Here is a 15,046-nt window from a genome sequence, read left to right as displayed (position 1 = left end):
GGGTCCTATTTGCGAGAAATTGTTTTAAGAAAAATGAAATACACTCAAGCCTCAGTTTTTGTCTGCCCCATTTTTTGTGTGATTTGTTTTTTTTGTAGAATTTTTTCGAATCAAAGCACTCATTTTTTAGTTCAACTGCTAAGTAACCCGCCATGGGGGCAAATAAAGTTGTGAGTGCCAGCAATTTGATAAAAAGGTGACAAATACTGTTGAATTTGATCTCTCTAGGATGTACGGGAAGTCCGCGTCAATAATAAATTCAATCCATTCATCATTTGTAAATATTTTGCATTATGTTCTGCATGCATAACCATAACTATGCTTTATAAAATTTATTTTTTAAAATATTTTTGGGTGTCTCGAACGGATTAATTGGATTTACACTATTTCCTATGGGAAAAATTGCCTCAGTTTTTGAATGTTTTGGTTTTTGTCAGACCTTTTGGAAGGAATAAATGACGAAAACCGAGGTTCCAGTGTAATGAGAAAAAAATCCAAAACACAAAATGTATGAGAAGTAAGGTAGTAGTTACTTATTTACTGAAGTCACATCACTTGCTAGATGCGTGGATAGTAAATCAATTCTGCTCGGTTTACCAGGAGAGTTTGATGACAATGAAATAGTCATGACAGTGCATCCCATGCTGTTAGCCTCTAAAACATTTGAACAACGTCCACACAAAATTTCTGAGCAGTGTCCTCTTCTACACGTGATTTGCTCACTAAGAAAAGAACAGTATCATTACAACATATTTACAGCAAAAGATCGAAGAATGTTAATCCTAAATCTTGAAGGAACATTTCACTTGAGCAAATTGTGGTTAACATTCCCGAGTGCTTTTGTTCAGGTGCGTAAATGTCAGAGTTTTTGTACACATAAATTGCTGCGGTTCCTCTTTGCAAAATGCAAAAATGCTGGCAGTCAGCAAGGCTTTTTGTGAATCGTACTGTATATCCCCCGCCCCCAGGATGGAATTGGATTCTCTGCTCAATAACTATCAGCTGAAAGGCAACGGACCACAGCGCATGCTTTGTCCCAATTTTTTTCTTCCCACTGCTCGGTCAGCTCTGCTTTTCTGCTGCTACTTTTACTGTAACGTCGATCTGACTGTTTTGGCCTGCAAGCGTTTTTCTCATGCGTGACATAGACCATTGGAGGCAAGACTAAAGGAAAGAAATACTTTTTAAAGCACCAATAAATACTTTGACTTGTAAATAACAATGTCAGTCAAATTCTGACTCAATAAAAAATGTATGTGACTTTTCAGTGGTGTTCTATTAAGTCAGTTTTATAACAGAAAAACTGAAAAAATTATATTGAAGACTTCAGAAGAAGAATAGGAAGGCCAGGCTGGAATTTACCAAAAAGTACAGAGATGGCCCTCAAACATTTATCAGTCAAACAAACCTTTGTCTGTGACTTTTGTAGGCCCAACTTTGTACTTTTTGGCATATTCCAGCTTGGCCTTCCTATTCTTCTTGCTAATGAGTGGTTCGCATCTTCTGGTGTAGCCGTTGTACTTTTGTTCATGAAGTTTTCTATGAGCAGTAGAGCTGTCCTCTGCAGGTGATTTCTGATGTCTCTAATAGTTGTTTTAGGGTCTTTCTTTACAACTCTCACAATGCTGATGTTTTCCTTGGTCTACCTGTTACCATGTCTGTTACTTAGTACATCAGTGATACATTTCTTCTTCAGGACATTCCAAATGGTTGTACTTGCTATGACCAATGGTTGTGCAATCGACCTAATAATTTTTCCATTTTCCAGATTCATTCTTTCAGAAGTACTAGTTTTTCACCAATAGACAGTTCTCTGGTTTTCCATGATATCTCACCTAAATACAGTCTGCACAGGCAAAACCTGTCCTACCCAATCTGAGCTATTTATTGATAAGCAATGTAATGTCAGTCACATGTCACAATACTTTTGCTCACATAAAAAATGTTGTGCATCCAATCCAGATGTAATTGCATTGCTGTTGATATGTTCAGGTAAGAATAATGTTATAAAGTGTCAGACTGGGTGGCTCTGCGGGGCTGCTATACTATGCCTCCGCCTGCCATTATAAAAGACAGGTGTAGCTTGCCATGAAATTGTAATATGATTAATTAAATAATTTACCATGATTTTTGGTGTATAAGCCGCACGCACAGAAAAAAAAAAAAAAGATTTGTACATATATAAGCTGCACCGGGCTATAAGCAGCAGGTGTCCACGTCATGAAATGGGATATTTAGTGCACAGAAATATGTTACACCGAAAGATTTTTTAAACTTTTAATAAAATAAATGCTTTTTTTCTAAATAGTGCGTGCCAAACAGTGGTGCAACACAGCCATTTAAACAGTGCAGAACAGTACACGGCTAGTTAAACAGTGCCGAATAGTGCATTTCACATAGATAACAGTAGCCTACCAGAAAAGTCATTCGTTGCCGTCCTCTTGGGAACTAAAACCATGCATGTCTTCCTCTTCCGTGTCACAATTGAACAGCGTCATAATTCCTTTATCACACACGTTGTCGGTTTCTCTCTCTCTCTTTCAATATGCTCTTGGTGTCCTCCTCTTCATCTGGAAGTAGTCCAGCCTTTTGAAACCTGTTAATGATAGTGTTTTTTCTGCTCCACGCTATAAGGATCCACCGACATGTGTAATAGTTGTGGCATGATATCCATTTCTTTGTGTGTTTTCTATAATGGACGATTGTGACTAATGGGGTGTCACTGCACATGTGCAAAACATGTTTACATTTCACCTAAACGTTGGTTGCAACCCGTATTAAACAAAAAGAAGAAGAACGCATCTGTCAATATTGACAATTTACAAAAAATAAAGTGCTCAAAAACAGTCAGTAGTTTGCAGAACTAGGACTGCGCTCACACGGTGGCATTTACAATTATTCAAACCCCATTGCCGGAAAGGGTTTAAAAGAAATTTAAATCATATTTATAATGAAATCTTAGAAGGACTTCTAAAACGACTGCGATACTCATCTCCTTCTAGACAGTCAGCGGTGTCTTTTCTACATGGTGAAGTCCAGGGAATGGTCAAAGAAGTCATCTGTCTTTTACAAAGGATGTCATTTCTCTTCATAAGCAAGGATATGGATATAAAAAGACAGCAAGGACATCAAACATTTCAAAAGACACATCTGTAAGCATAATTCACAAATTTAAAGCTAAAGGCACAGTGGAAACAGTACCTGGGCGTGGCATAAAGAGGATGCTGTCGGCGACTGCTGTCCGGTACCTGAAGTGAAAGGTGGAAAAAAAATACCTGTGACAGGATTTGTCAGAGGGAGGTAATCAGGTTTCCGCCCAGACTATAAGGTGCATACTATGAGATGAAGGCGCACCCCCCTGCTGACTCCAAAACACAAGAAGAGTCAACTCCAGTATGCCAAAAAACATGTGCATAAACCACAAAGCTTTTGAGATAATGTTCCGAGTGACGGGACAAAATTAGAACTCTTTGGGCCTATGGATCAACGATATGTTGATAGGCCTACAAAGAAAAGAACACCTTTCCTACTGTGAAGCATAGCGAGGGGTCAGTCATGCTCTGGGGCTGTTTTGCTTCTTCAGGTACAGGGACGGTCCAGCGTGTGCAAGCTACCATGTAGTCAATTAACTACCAGGAGATCTTAGGTGTAAATGTCATGCAGTCAGTGACAAAACTGGAGTTTGGGAGACGTTGGATCTTCCAACAGGACACCGATCCCATGTATACCTCCAAATCTACCAAATTTGGGTTGTAGACAAAGGGCTGTAGTGGCCATTGCAATCGCCTGACTTATTAAATCCAATAGGAAATCTCTGTTCGGACTTGAAGAAGGCAGTTACAGTACACAAGCCCAAGAATGCGTCAAAAAAAATAGTGCCCTTAATGCAAATTTCCGTTACGTTAACTTTGATGGCACAAGTATGTGCATAAAATCATTTCAAATTTAACAAATGCACAGGCAGGACGCCTGCCATGCCCACCACCCACCCACCCAAGTTTGTCAATACTAGTTGTTTTTTTTTACTGGATAAATTGCATCAGATCGCTCATCCTCAGAGACACTTTTGGTGGCTTTTTTGATTTTTGATTGTTTTGAACTGTTACATCTTTGAGAGAGTCTATACAGTCCTTAACTCTTGAAATTAGTTTTTGGGGATTGAGAGGGCTTTCCAACAGTTTGTGTAGCACAGACACAGGAGGTTTATATGGGAAATTGGGGTCACTGCACTGCAGGAAGATCTGGAAATACAAAAATAAGCTGGGCTGAGGGAGGTTGAATTTGTGTGATACGTCTTTGAAGCTTGAAAAGTACTATTTATGTATAAATCTTTAAAACTGTAGATACCTTGTCTCTGCCAGCGAAATAATTCAAAGTTTGATTTGACTGAGGGGAAAAGATGATTATTTTATTGATTTATTATTATTATTTATTTGAAATGTACTTATTAGGACTGTGTTGTTGGTAAAATCTGAGCTAGTAAGGGGGAGGCTGGAAGTTACCAGGGCCTGAAGACACGTTGAAATGCAAGATGTGGCCTCAGAATGACACCAGTCTGCATTGGGAGTGTGGAACCACTATTTTTTGACTAGACAGCTCTACTTTTTATAAAAGGTTTTACATAAATGATTACATGTAAACTGTTTTTTTTATTACATGTACACAAAACAATACATTCACGTAATATGCGCCTGCACACAAATACAAATTACTAAACTAATTTAAATGCAATATGGAGTTATGTGTTTTCCCTATCTTTTTTACAGGAGAGACAATGCGTATTGCCTCCTCAGAATTTGCTGATGACCCGTGCTCCTCTGTGAAACGTGGCACCATGGTGAGGGCTGCCCGAGCCCTGCTCTCTGCTGTTACGCGCCTGCTCATCCTCGCCGACATGGCCGACGTCATGAGGCTGCTGGCCCACCTTAAAATTGTAAGTGACAGTGGCAAAAGCAAAGGTCTCTAATTAGTGCCGGGTCAGAAAACACTCACATTCACAGCTGTGGCTGTAGGCAACCACCTAATGTAGTTTTTATTAACCCCACAAGGGAGTAGCTGCATTTGAAGTGTCATGGGTGGTCAGCATTCCAGCAGCTTTATCGACCTCAGCATGCCCTTTAAACTGTTTGTTCCACTACTCATCCGTTGGTGTGAATTTGATGCATGTTACACTTGCTGTATTGTTGTTTACAATGAACAAATCAGCGCTATTAATGATGACTGTGCAATTTATTCTGTGTTTAGAGCTGGTTTCTTTTCTATTTTTTCATGTACTCCAGATCAGTACTAAGATTAAATATAGTTGTTATATATAATGAGTTTTCAAATTTCTGGAATAACAGTCTCTCTGTAATTATTCCATAATTTCAATAATTACCCCAAGCTTCTTGCGGCTTAGTTCAATAAACACCAGTGACCAGTGTAGAACACTGCACATGAACGAATGCGTCCTTTGAATGCCATATATTTGTATTTTAGTTCATTTAGCCATTTTTATGCTTGAAAATGCTCAATTTAGGCAAAAAGTATGTAACATTTGCTTAAATTTTCAATAGGCCATATTCAACCACAAAACAGCATGATTTATACATTTTTGAAAAACTGTGATAGAGTGAAGCTGCGAAATATGAATCGCAAAGTGGCGAGGGATGGCTGTACAAACGTGCTTCGTTCACGCCCACATTTGCCTCTGTCCCCTTTTGCCAGCTCCATTCTTGAGAGCTACTGAGGATCTTAACTCAATCCAGCATAACCCTTGTCATCAAAGGCCTCTTCAAAGTTATCTCTCGCTTCTCTCTTTTTCATTACATCTTCTGCAGCAGTTTAATCAGGGATGGAAAGGAGTCCAGAATCATAATGTACCCACATAATGGATGGAGATTGCTGAATTGAGACCCTTTTAAATTGCACATTTTAATGGTTATTGTCTTTTTTTTTTTAACCCGCTTCCAATTTCACGCTGGCAAGAAATAATGTTTATTCATTAGGTCAAATAAATGGTTATGTCATTAAAATACACTGCTTAAGGCCTTGTTGAAAGTGCTTCATGTGCATCAACACAATTTGTGCATCCATTGTGGTTTTCTGTGTGTGTGACAGGTGGAGGAGGCCTTGGAGGGAGTAAAGAATGCAACCAACGAGCAGGACCTGGCAAACCGCTTCAAAGAATTTGGAAAGGAGATGGTGAAGCTTAATTATGTAGCAGCCCGGAGACAGCAGGTAACCATCCTTATCTAGCTTTTATAAAACATAAACCTCTTCTGAGTTCTGGATATAATTCAGGCACAAAGCACTTGAGCAACAAAGTGGTGCACTCATTAGCACTTGGGTACGCTACTACAAAGAACAATATAGAGCAGGGGTCGGGAACCTTTTTGGCTAAGAGAGCCATAAAAGCCACATATTTTAAAATGGATTTCCTTGAGAGCCATATAATATTTTTTAACATTGAGTACAAGTAAATGTGGGCATTTTTAAGGAGGACCTCTAAAGTTATTCTTTTTATTAACATTGTTACACTGAAGCAATCCAATAATAAATAAATTACTTCTTACCATTAATGCGACTTCTGGTGCTGCGTGCTTTTGCACCGTACTCCGTATCTTTTTCTTTTTCCAGAATTAGCGATCTGACTATTTGATTTAAGGAAGGGAAGTTCATGCGAATAGGCTACCGCGAATAGGCTACCGCGAATAGGCTACCGCGTTATCCAGTGATAATCGAATTTTGGTGTTTGACCCGGAAAATATTGGAAGGACAGCTGGCACTGGCTCTGGCCACCCGCATTGTGGTAGAAAATGGATGGATGGACTAAAATGCATAACAAAGTTTTATATTTTGAGTGTTATTTTTAACACTGTGATTTCTGTAATGTACATTAAAAGGTCAGCAAACAAAAAAACAAAAATACATTTTTATCGTTTTAAGACATGTTTGAGAGCCAGATGCAGGCATCAAAAGAGCCACATCTGGCTCCCGAGCCATAGGTTCCCTACCCCTGATATAGAGAGTCGGCCAACTTTGGATGTCATTACCCTGATGTAAACGCCAATGCTGACCTGCAGGTCCCAACTTTTCTTAAAGGTCCCATATTACACTATAAGACGTCTCACAACAGCAAACGTAATGGCTCTTAGAGCCGGCTTTTTGAAATGAACGACAGGAGCCGGCTCTTTGAAGTGAACAAGCCATCATTTTTTCTCTCGTCTTTTTTTCTGTTAAAGTGACAGATGATTGGTCAAAATGTAGTAAGCTTGAAAGGTAATAAAAACGAGCAGCAGGAAGCAAAAGCTGAGGCACTTTGTGATTCTGAATGGCAATTGTATCATCTTATAACAATAAACATTTGATATCATTATATTTTTACATTAGAAATCCATTTTTTACGTATTTTGGTAGTAAATTTAAGCAACAAAAACATCAGAGGAGCCATTTGGGAGCTGAAAGAGCCAGATCTTTTAAGGTAGCTAGCTCCCTAAAAAGTGCCAGCTAGTGTGGGCCAAAATTGAGCATTGATGCTGGAATTTAGAGAGTTTAAAAGAGCCCTACTGGGAACATGCCATTTTGTGTGTGCTTTAATGTTAATGAGCTATGTTTGTTCATGTCTGTCTCGAACAGTGTGTGGCTCTAAGAAGTGTTATTGTGTACTTTATGCACTTGTTACATATACAGTAGTCCCTCACCACATCATGGTTCATCTGCACACCCGTTTCTTCCAATTTTGTCTTTTATTGGATGCACCTATATTGGATCTTTTACTGGATTAGGGACCTGACTCATAGAGGTTTGTTACAAAATCCAAACAATATTGTTGGTCGTGCTTTGTAATAAAACAGTAAATTCAGCAATACTTTGGTTGCATTATTTTGAATGCTTTGAAGAGCTATTTTCATAACCATATTCAATTCCAAAAATTCATGTTTGTAACTAAAGCTTATTATTTAAAAAAAAGAGAAGGGATCGGATTGGATCGGCAAGACTATAAGAAAATCGGACTGATTGGAAGCCAAAAAATGTGTAGACATCCCTATAACTTCATATACCAAGCTAAAACTCAACTCTGCACCCCTGACGTCACTTCCTGTCCGTCCTGCCAAACAGTTCCCCTACACACACAAGCACGAGTCTTATTTATGTTTTAAATGGCTCATTTTTTATTATGTCTGGTATCGTAGACATATTGGTAAATTTGGGTAATACGAGTATAAAAATGGCTATAGGGGTGTGATTTCATGTTTAGAGGGCTTTAATAAAGTTAAAAACCATAGTTCGAAGGCTGTAAACTGGTTCTCTATGCCATAACTATGAAAATATTGACTTTGCAAACAAGGAATCCTACTTTGCGGAAATTCACTCATCACTGTCAAGTCTGAAACCAACTGCGATAAACGAGGGATCACTGTAGACTGTACCTCTGCACTTGTTCAGTGTAATGCTGTATATGACATATAACAACTTGACATTAAGGAGCGGGACAGGAGGACACAAACTTTAGCAACACTAGCATAGCTATGTGAGCTACAGTGCTAACATTACAGTCACATTTTAAAAATCATGTTGAGTCAGATTAGTCTGCTGACGTACAAAATAATGAAATAATCAAACTTATAGCTCACACTTCTGTAGCTGACTGATGGAGAGTTGGCAGAACGCCAGGATTGATTTTAAGGTGTGTAGCGAAACCTGAAGTGGTTGGGTGTATACATGGGATGCATACAAGGAGGATTTGTGGAGCAAATAAGTGTAGGAGAGCATAATGAGGGACCTTTAGTACAGTGAGGATACCACATGAAAAAGCAATTCTTCATTATTTGTGCTAACTCTTCAGGAGCTAAAGGACCCCCAGTGTCGAGACGAGATGGCGGCTGCACGCGGGGCTCTGAAGAAAAACGCCACCATGCTGTACACTGCCTCGCAGGCCTTCCTGCGCCACCCAGACGTGGCGGCCACACGGGCCAACCGAGACTACGTGTTCAAGCAAGTGCAGGAGGCCATCGGGGGCATCTCCAGTGCTTCTCAGGCCACCTCCCCAACTGACGAGAAGCACACCCACGCTGGCATCGGGGAACTGGCTGCTGCCCTCAATGAGTTTGATGTGAGTTTGCTGCTTCCTTATACACACCCTGCAATGCATTACATAATAGATCTATTCATAATCTATGTTCAATTTGGTAGAATTAGTAAACAAACTTTTACAGAATTATCTCAGTCATGGGGCTGTTAAATGCTTTATTAAGGTCCACCTCATGAGTCACACACTTGAACTTTCCAACTTTATGAGCAAAGTAACCACCAAATCAACTAATCCTCAGATTGACATTTTGAGACTTTTATAGAAACGGATATAACTTCATGCCATTTTTAAGTACGAGACGACACTTACATGTGTGAAGCTCAGAGACAAGAGTGACTCCAGATCAGCAACCCTTATTTGCAAAACAGTAAGCTGGATGCTAGGTGCAGCAAAAACGTTTTGTTGTCTGTCAGGCAGCAAATGCAATGATCCAAAGAAACAATTGATGACATTGTTCAACGTTGTATAACACTATAACAAAAATACCACGGCAATTTAAAGTGTTCTTGGACTCAGAACGGTGTCTTTATTTAACATTTACTTACACATTTGAGGCTGCAGAGAGCAACGGGAGTCTCAAATATTGATCCATTGCTGCCACCTAGTGTTTGTACATTGACAATGACGTACAAGCAAGGACACTGCAATTTTAGATGGTGGTTGCAGGTTGGGATGAGGAAGCTGAGCCTTGTCATTTTATAATTCTAAACAATATTATTATATTATGTGCATCCTTGTTAAAACATCCTATGAGATGTATTTATTTATTCTTAATAACCCCTAGTTTATGTTGTAGTGGATGGTTTGATTCAAAAAGCAGGTATTGGTCAGTGTGTGTGGCCTTTCTAAAGACCTCTGTAAGTAGCTGTCTGTCCTCTCCTATAATTACCTTGCAGTCTAAGAAGGCTAGTTGGTTCTCTTTAGTGTCCTCGCGAGTAAATTTGATATTGGTGTCCACCACATTGATATGATCTGTGAAAGACTGAATTTCCTGTTTTTTGATGATGACAAAGGTGGTTATTAGGACCCTCCAACATAGAGCGGAACAAATACCAACTAGTGCTGAGGGAAGGAAAAAGGAGACACAACATGTCCAGAGAGCGCTCTCAACCTGTGGGTACCCGCGGTGGGCTTTTAACAAATGTCAAAAGAAGAGAGTAGGGAAAGAAACCCAAAAGTCCACAGAAGCAAAAAGGAGAGGAGTGGTGGTCCCTTATGTAGCGGGGGTCTCCGAAAAACTCCAGAGGATCTTATGGTAACACAAAATTTCTACCTATTTCAAACCGGTAAATACCCTGAGACAAAAATTAGTACATCCTGAAGACAAGGCTCCAAACCAAAAACAGAGCAATGTGGTCTATTCCATCCACTGTAAAGATGAGGAATGCAAAGAGCATTACATTGGGGAAACTAAGACAGCGAAGTAAAGATTTTGGCCAAAGAAAACAGATGGTTTGAAAGAGGAGTAAAGGAAGCTATTTTTGTCAAACAACAGAACCCATCATTGAATCGGAATGGTGGTTTGAGGTTTAATTTGGACCCTGTGTTCAGCAGGTTACTGAGACCAAAACCCACAGCTCTTAGTCTTGCAAATGAGGTGGAGCCAGGGCCGATCCAGAACAATAGATGCTAACGAGCCAGTATCAGAGTCGTTCATACCCAACTCAGGGAGCGACACTTCCCTTTGATCGGAGGTGCTAATGGCAGGAGAGGGTTAGACCACAACTCCGCCCAGGCTTAGTGTAAGGAACCAATAGGAGGAGGGTGTTGGCACACCAAGTCCGCCCACTCTTACTGTATTTAAGGCCTAAGCTACCAGCACTTCATAGTTCGCTGACGAAGCTCTTCGGATGAGGAGCGAAACGTTCGACACCTTCTTCACAGAAGTACAGATGACGTCTCAAGAAGCCTTTCCCTCGATGGACAACTCCTGTACGACTGAGAGCCTACACAGAAGTACTACATAATACTACTTAGTCAGCCACTGAAAAACTCCCCATAAATAAATAATTTAAATTGTGATAAAACCAACAATGAAAAATCACCTATTCACTACATACACCACACATCTTATTCACCGTCCAAAATGCCTACAAAAACAAATAACAAAGCTAAATATTCACATAATAACAATTTCACTTTCTGTTTTTATTGTCAAATAGGTTATAAATCCAATCTATACTGCTACTACTACTGCTAATCTTCATAATAATAACAATAATAATAAATACATTACTACAGGTATCCTAGAATTTTACAGTTTCTATCAGCTGTAGCCGTTGTTTTATCACTAGATGTCTTACCAGTGTAATTTAACATATATATATGCTGTAGGTCCTATAGGTTTACCAGCAGGGAAATTCAAGAACTCAAGTGCGCTTTTAAGATCCTACATTTACATCATGACACCTTGAAATATTATTAAGTTATGCGCTACAAGTTCTGTTTGGAGGGCCTTGTCAATCATGCTTATAACATTGTGCAGGCACATTTGTGATTTATTTTTATTTCAACCATTTATCCCTAATTTGATCCCTGATCATAGCATAATGAAGTATTAAGTGTATTTTATTCTGTTCTGTTCTGTGATGTGCATAGCATCACGATCACTTAACTGCTCTTTGCAGTCCTTCTTCCTCTCGATGCAGTGCATGAGTGACCCTTTGTGGTTATGTTTGCACAATGCAAGTCTACTAGACTCGTGGCAGTTTTGATGAATAACTTGAAATTATCTTCCCTTAATGTGCAGCATTTTTTGGAAGAAAAACCTGCAGTTTGTTCTGCACCAGCTATATTTATTTGTCCCCCCTCCTTAAGGAGGACATCACATTGGCTTATTTTTTAATGTAAAACGGTACCGCTTTTAGAAAAGCAAAAGACCTGCATAATTTGATTTCGTTGACAGTCAGACAGGCAGCAATTAAATGAGACAAATTGCCCTTTACTTAACCCTCTATGTGCGCCTGTAGCCGGTGCTCGTTTAATTCCTAACTTACCAGAGACATGACACAGCCTGTGGTCAGATGCTCTTAGAATAGTAATGACCTGATACAGGAAGCTCTTCCTGTTCACTGTCTTTTATGCTTATGCACACCAAGGTAGTTAAACATCTACAGTACATACTGTACTTTATAGTATGTGTAGAACTGGCGTGTAGATGAATGTTTGCTTTGCTTTTCACTTCTGTTCAGCTGCAATGATGTGCGATCCATAAAGCAACTTTGTGCTTTTTTTTTTTTCATTTATAGGTCACACTCAAGAAAATTAATCCCACACACATGGTAAACAACAATTTTTTTGGGGGGGTCGTTTAAACCACAAAAGAACATAGAGAACCTCTTATCTCCTCCACTGCGAAAGGCTCTCGCAGGCCGCAAGCTACACAACAATCGCAGACAAGTCAGCAGGAATATAAATGGCTGCTGTCTGTGCTCTTTAATTAGGGGGAGAAAACATCCTCAGGTCTCTCTTGACCCTATTCTTCCAGCAGGGTTAACACTGTGCCAGGCACAAATCTGTTTTTTGTTTTCGTTTTTATTTTTTGTGTTATTCTCTTGCAGCATACAAATATGTTTGCAGTGAGGCGCAGGGGCTTGGATACATACTGTGTGTGTGTATACACACACACACACACACACACACACACACACACACACACACACACACGTACAGTACTGTGCAAACATTTTTTTTTTTAATCTTTTAATGAAATTTTTTTCCAGCAATCGTTGACACAGTAAAGCAGTAAATAGAAGGATAGACACAATTAGTAGGATTACACTGAAAATACATAACCGATTTCCACCAACTGTTGAGAAGGGTGGGGAGTGGGGTACGCGGCGCAAAGAAGAAGCCGCTAAATGTCATGATACATTATGAATTTTTATGTAGATTTAATCATGTGATTTAAGACTAAAACAGTAAATTGTACTTTAAATCAAAGAAAAAAAATCAACAATCAGCTTTTATGAGATGTTTGGGGGCTCCTAGGTAATTGCATGTGTTTGCCTCATGGTAAGTCCTCCCCTGACCTATACAGCTCATTTCAGCCAGCATCAAACCAAATGATTAACTGCACTTTTGGCATTTTTTGTCTTTTTTTATGCAGACAAAGGCTCAGCCTCAACAAGGGGTGTTAAGAGAAGAACATGCAAAGAGAAATGTACAGTAGCTAGTGATGACGTAGATGCTCTAGAGACGGCCGACTGGGGCGTCCTAATGGTTTTCCACATAACTAAGTGTTTGTGTAAGCTAACTCCCTTACTCCAGAACTTCTTCATACAAAAAGGTGAACATTTGTCAAGACATAAACCCCTGCTGTGTTTTCTATGCTATTATTTTTTCAAAAAATACATCACATGGTGTTGCTGTTATTAAACCTGACTGACTTGAAATTTCTCAAACAGCTGAGTGTGCTCTACAAAAACACTCATTATAAATTTAGGACGTTTAGTCGAATCACCACGGAATTTGATACGCGCTTTTGGGTGACTGACAAGCGTGTGTATAAAATTTGAGCAAGATGGATTGAAAAAGATGGCCACTATCAAGCAAAACGTCTTTAGAGGAGGGGCAATGTGCGGGACTTAGTAACTAATTGTACATGAGTCACTGATCATTTGTCTAATAAGTATAAAACGCAACTAAAAATTCTGCTAGAATGTCTGCGAAAGTATTTGACACAATGTAAATTAGAGTGTCCTACGTTTTTAACATGACTGTATGTGGGCTTTTGCTTCGGTGATAATTCAGGATTACATTCAGGTTAAGTCCTTTTTGTACTTGTGTGACTGTTCATGCTAGAAAATATAGTGTTGTATTGTTACAGTGGAACCTAGGTTAGCGTCATTTATCCTTTCCTAAATGACCGACTCTAACCAATACGTACTCTAACCAAATACATTTTTATGATCAGAAATAATGGAAATCTAATTAAACCGTTCCAGATACCGAAAAATGTGGACGCAAATACTTTAAATAGTTTTACAGTTATAGTTTTACACCAACCAAAGTTCCACGGTGTTGACATTATGAATGTTTACTTGTTTTTACACTTGTATGACCATTAAGAACGCTGTTTATGTTCATGGTGGCAACAGTTTGAGCCACTGTAATGTATGTAACATTTAATCTATAGTTATATTTGAAAGTGTCAGTAGCTTAGCAGAGGTGATGTTTTTTTATTTTTGACCGATTTAAGTTGCCCATTTGGTCTGAGGTACGACTGCGGTGCCCTCGAGCAAGGCACCAAATCCCCACTTAATATGTGGACATACATTCCTTCACTTCAATAATCTCCTTACGACATCCAATGGGAAGTTTTTTTATTCCCAAGTAACACAACTCTCCTCCGGATGTGTCCCGAGCTCTGTCAAATCCAAAACAACCTCCAGCAATGGTAGCGGGAAACATCTAATTTCATTTTCTGAACATGTTTTTGCAAACGCTTACTCGGTGTAAACTGCTTTTGGGCCTTCCTACTTCATTTTAGCCCATTATCGCACACATTAAACATGATTTGATTTTGTCTGGACTAATACAAAATGAATTAAAAGCATAATTAGCTGTCTTTAACACTCTTACTACATCACACATCACATGGGAGTGTCAGAAAAAAGTGTCTTTCTCTCTTTGGATGTACATGTACCTCCACTCAATATTGCAGGACTTAAGTATTCCTGCAATGTGCCGGATCGCCGACCTTTGACTATTTAATCAAAAAAAAACCCTAAAACAAAACAAAAAAAAATTGCCAGGCCCCTCCCTCAAACTGCTACTGTCCAATCCCTGTAACTATGGGTACACATAGCGGTTGAGATCTAGCAGCAGTTGATGCTGCGTTTTAGACAGCTCTGGGAAAAATGGGCTCTGAATTGTCGAAAATGAATTGAATAATGAACAACGTTAAGATCGAACATTAACATATATTCATCTTTGAAAATAAGCATAAATTACTGCTGCATATGTTTTCAG

General features: G+C 39.2%; 1 protein-coding gene across 3 annotated transcripts in view; it reads left to right on the top strand.

Moving 5' to 3' along the window:
* Positions 1-15,046, top strand: part of ctnna2 (catenin (cadherin-associated protein), alpha 2) — a 316,834-nt gene that overhangs the window by 27,616 nt on the left and 274,172 nt on the right. For all 3 annotated transcript variants that reach the window (XM_054779585.1, XM_054779584.1, XM_054779587.1), the window contains exons 4-6: positions 4,767-4,933; positions 6,100-6,219; positions 8,828-9,094. In XM_054779585.1, coding sequence (XP_054635560.1) covers positions 4,767-4,933; positions 6,100-6,219; positions 8,828-9,094 — 554 coding nt within the window. The remainder of the gene's footprint in view (positions 1-4,766; positions 4,934-6,099; positions 6,220-8,827; positions 9,095-15,046) is intronic.

Source organism: Dunckerocampus dactyliophorus, chromosome 6 (genome assembly GCF_027744805.1).
Source record: "Dunckerocampus dactyliophorus isolate RoL2022-P2 chromosome 6, RoL_Ddac_1.1, whole genome shotgun sequence".
NCBI lineage: Eukaryota > Metazoa > Chordata > Actinopteri > Syngnathiformes > Syngnathidae > Dunckerocampus > Dunckerocampus dactyliophorus.
Note: the sequence above shows the minus strand (reverse complement) of the source record. Positions and strands in the feature narration are given on the sequence as shown.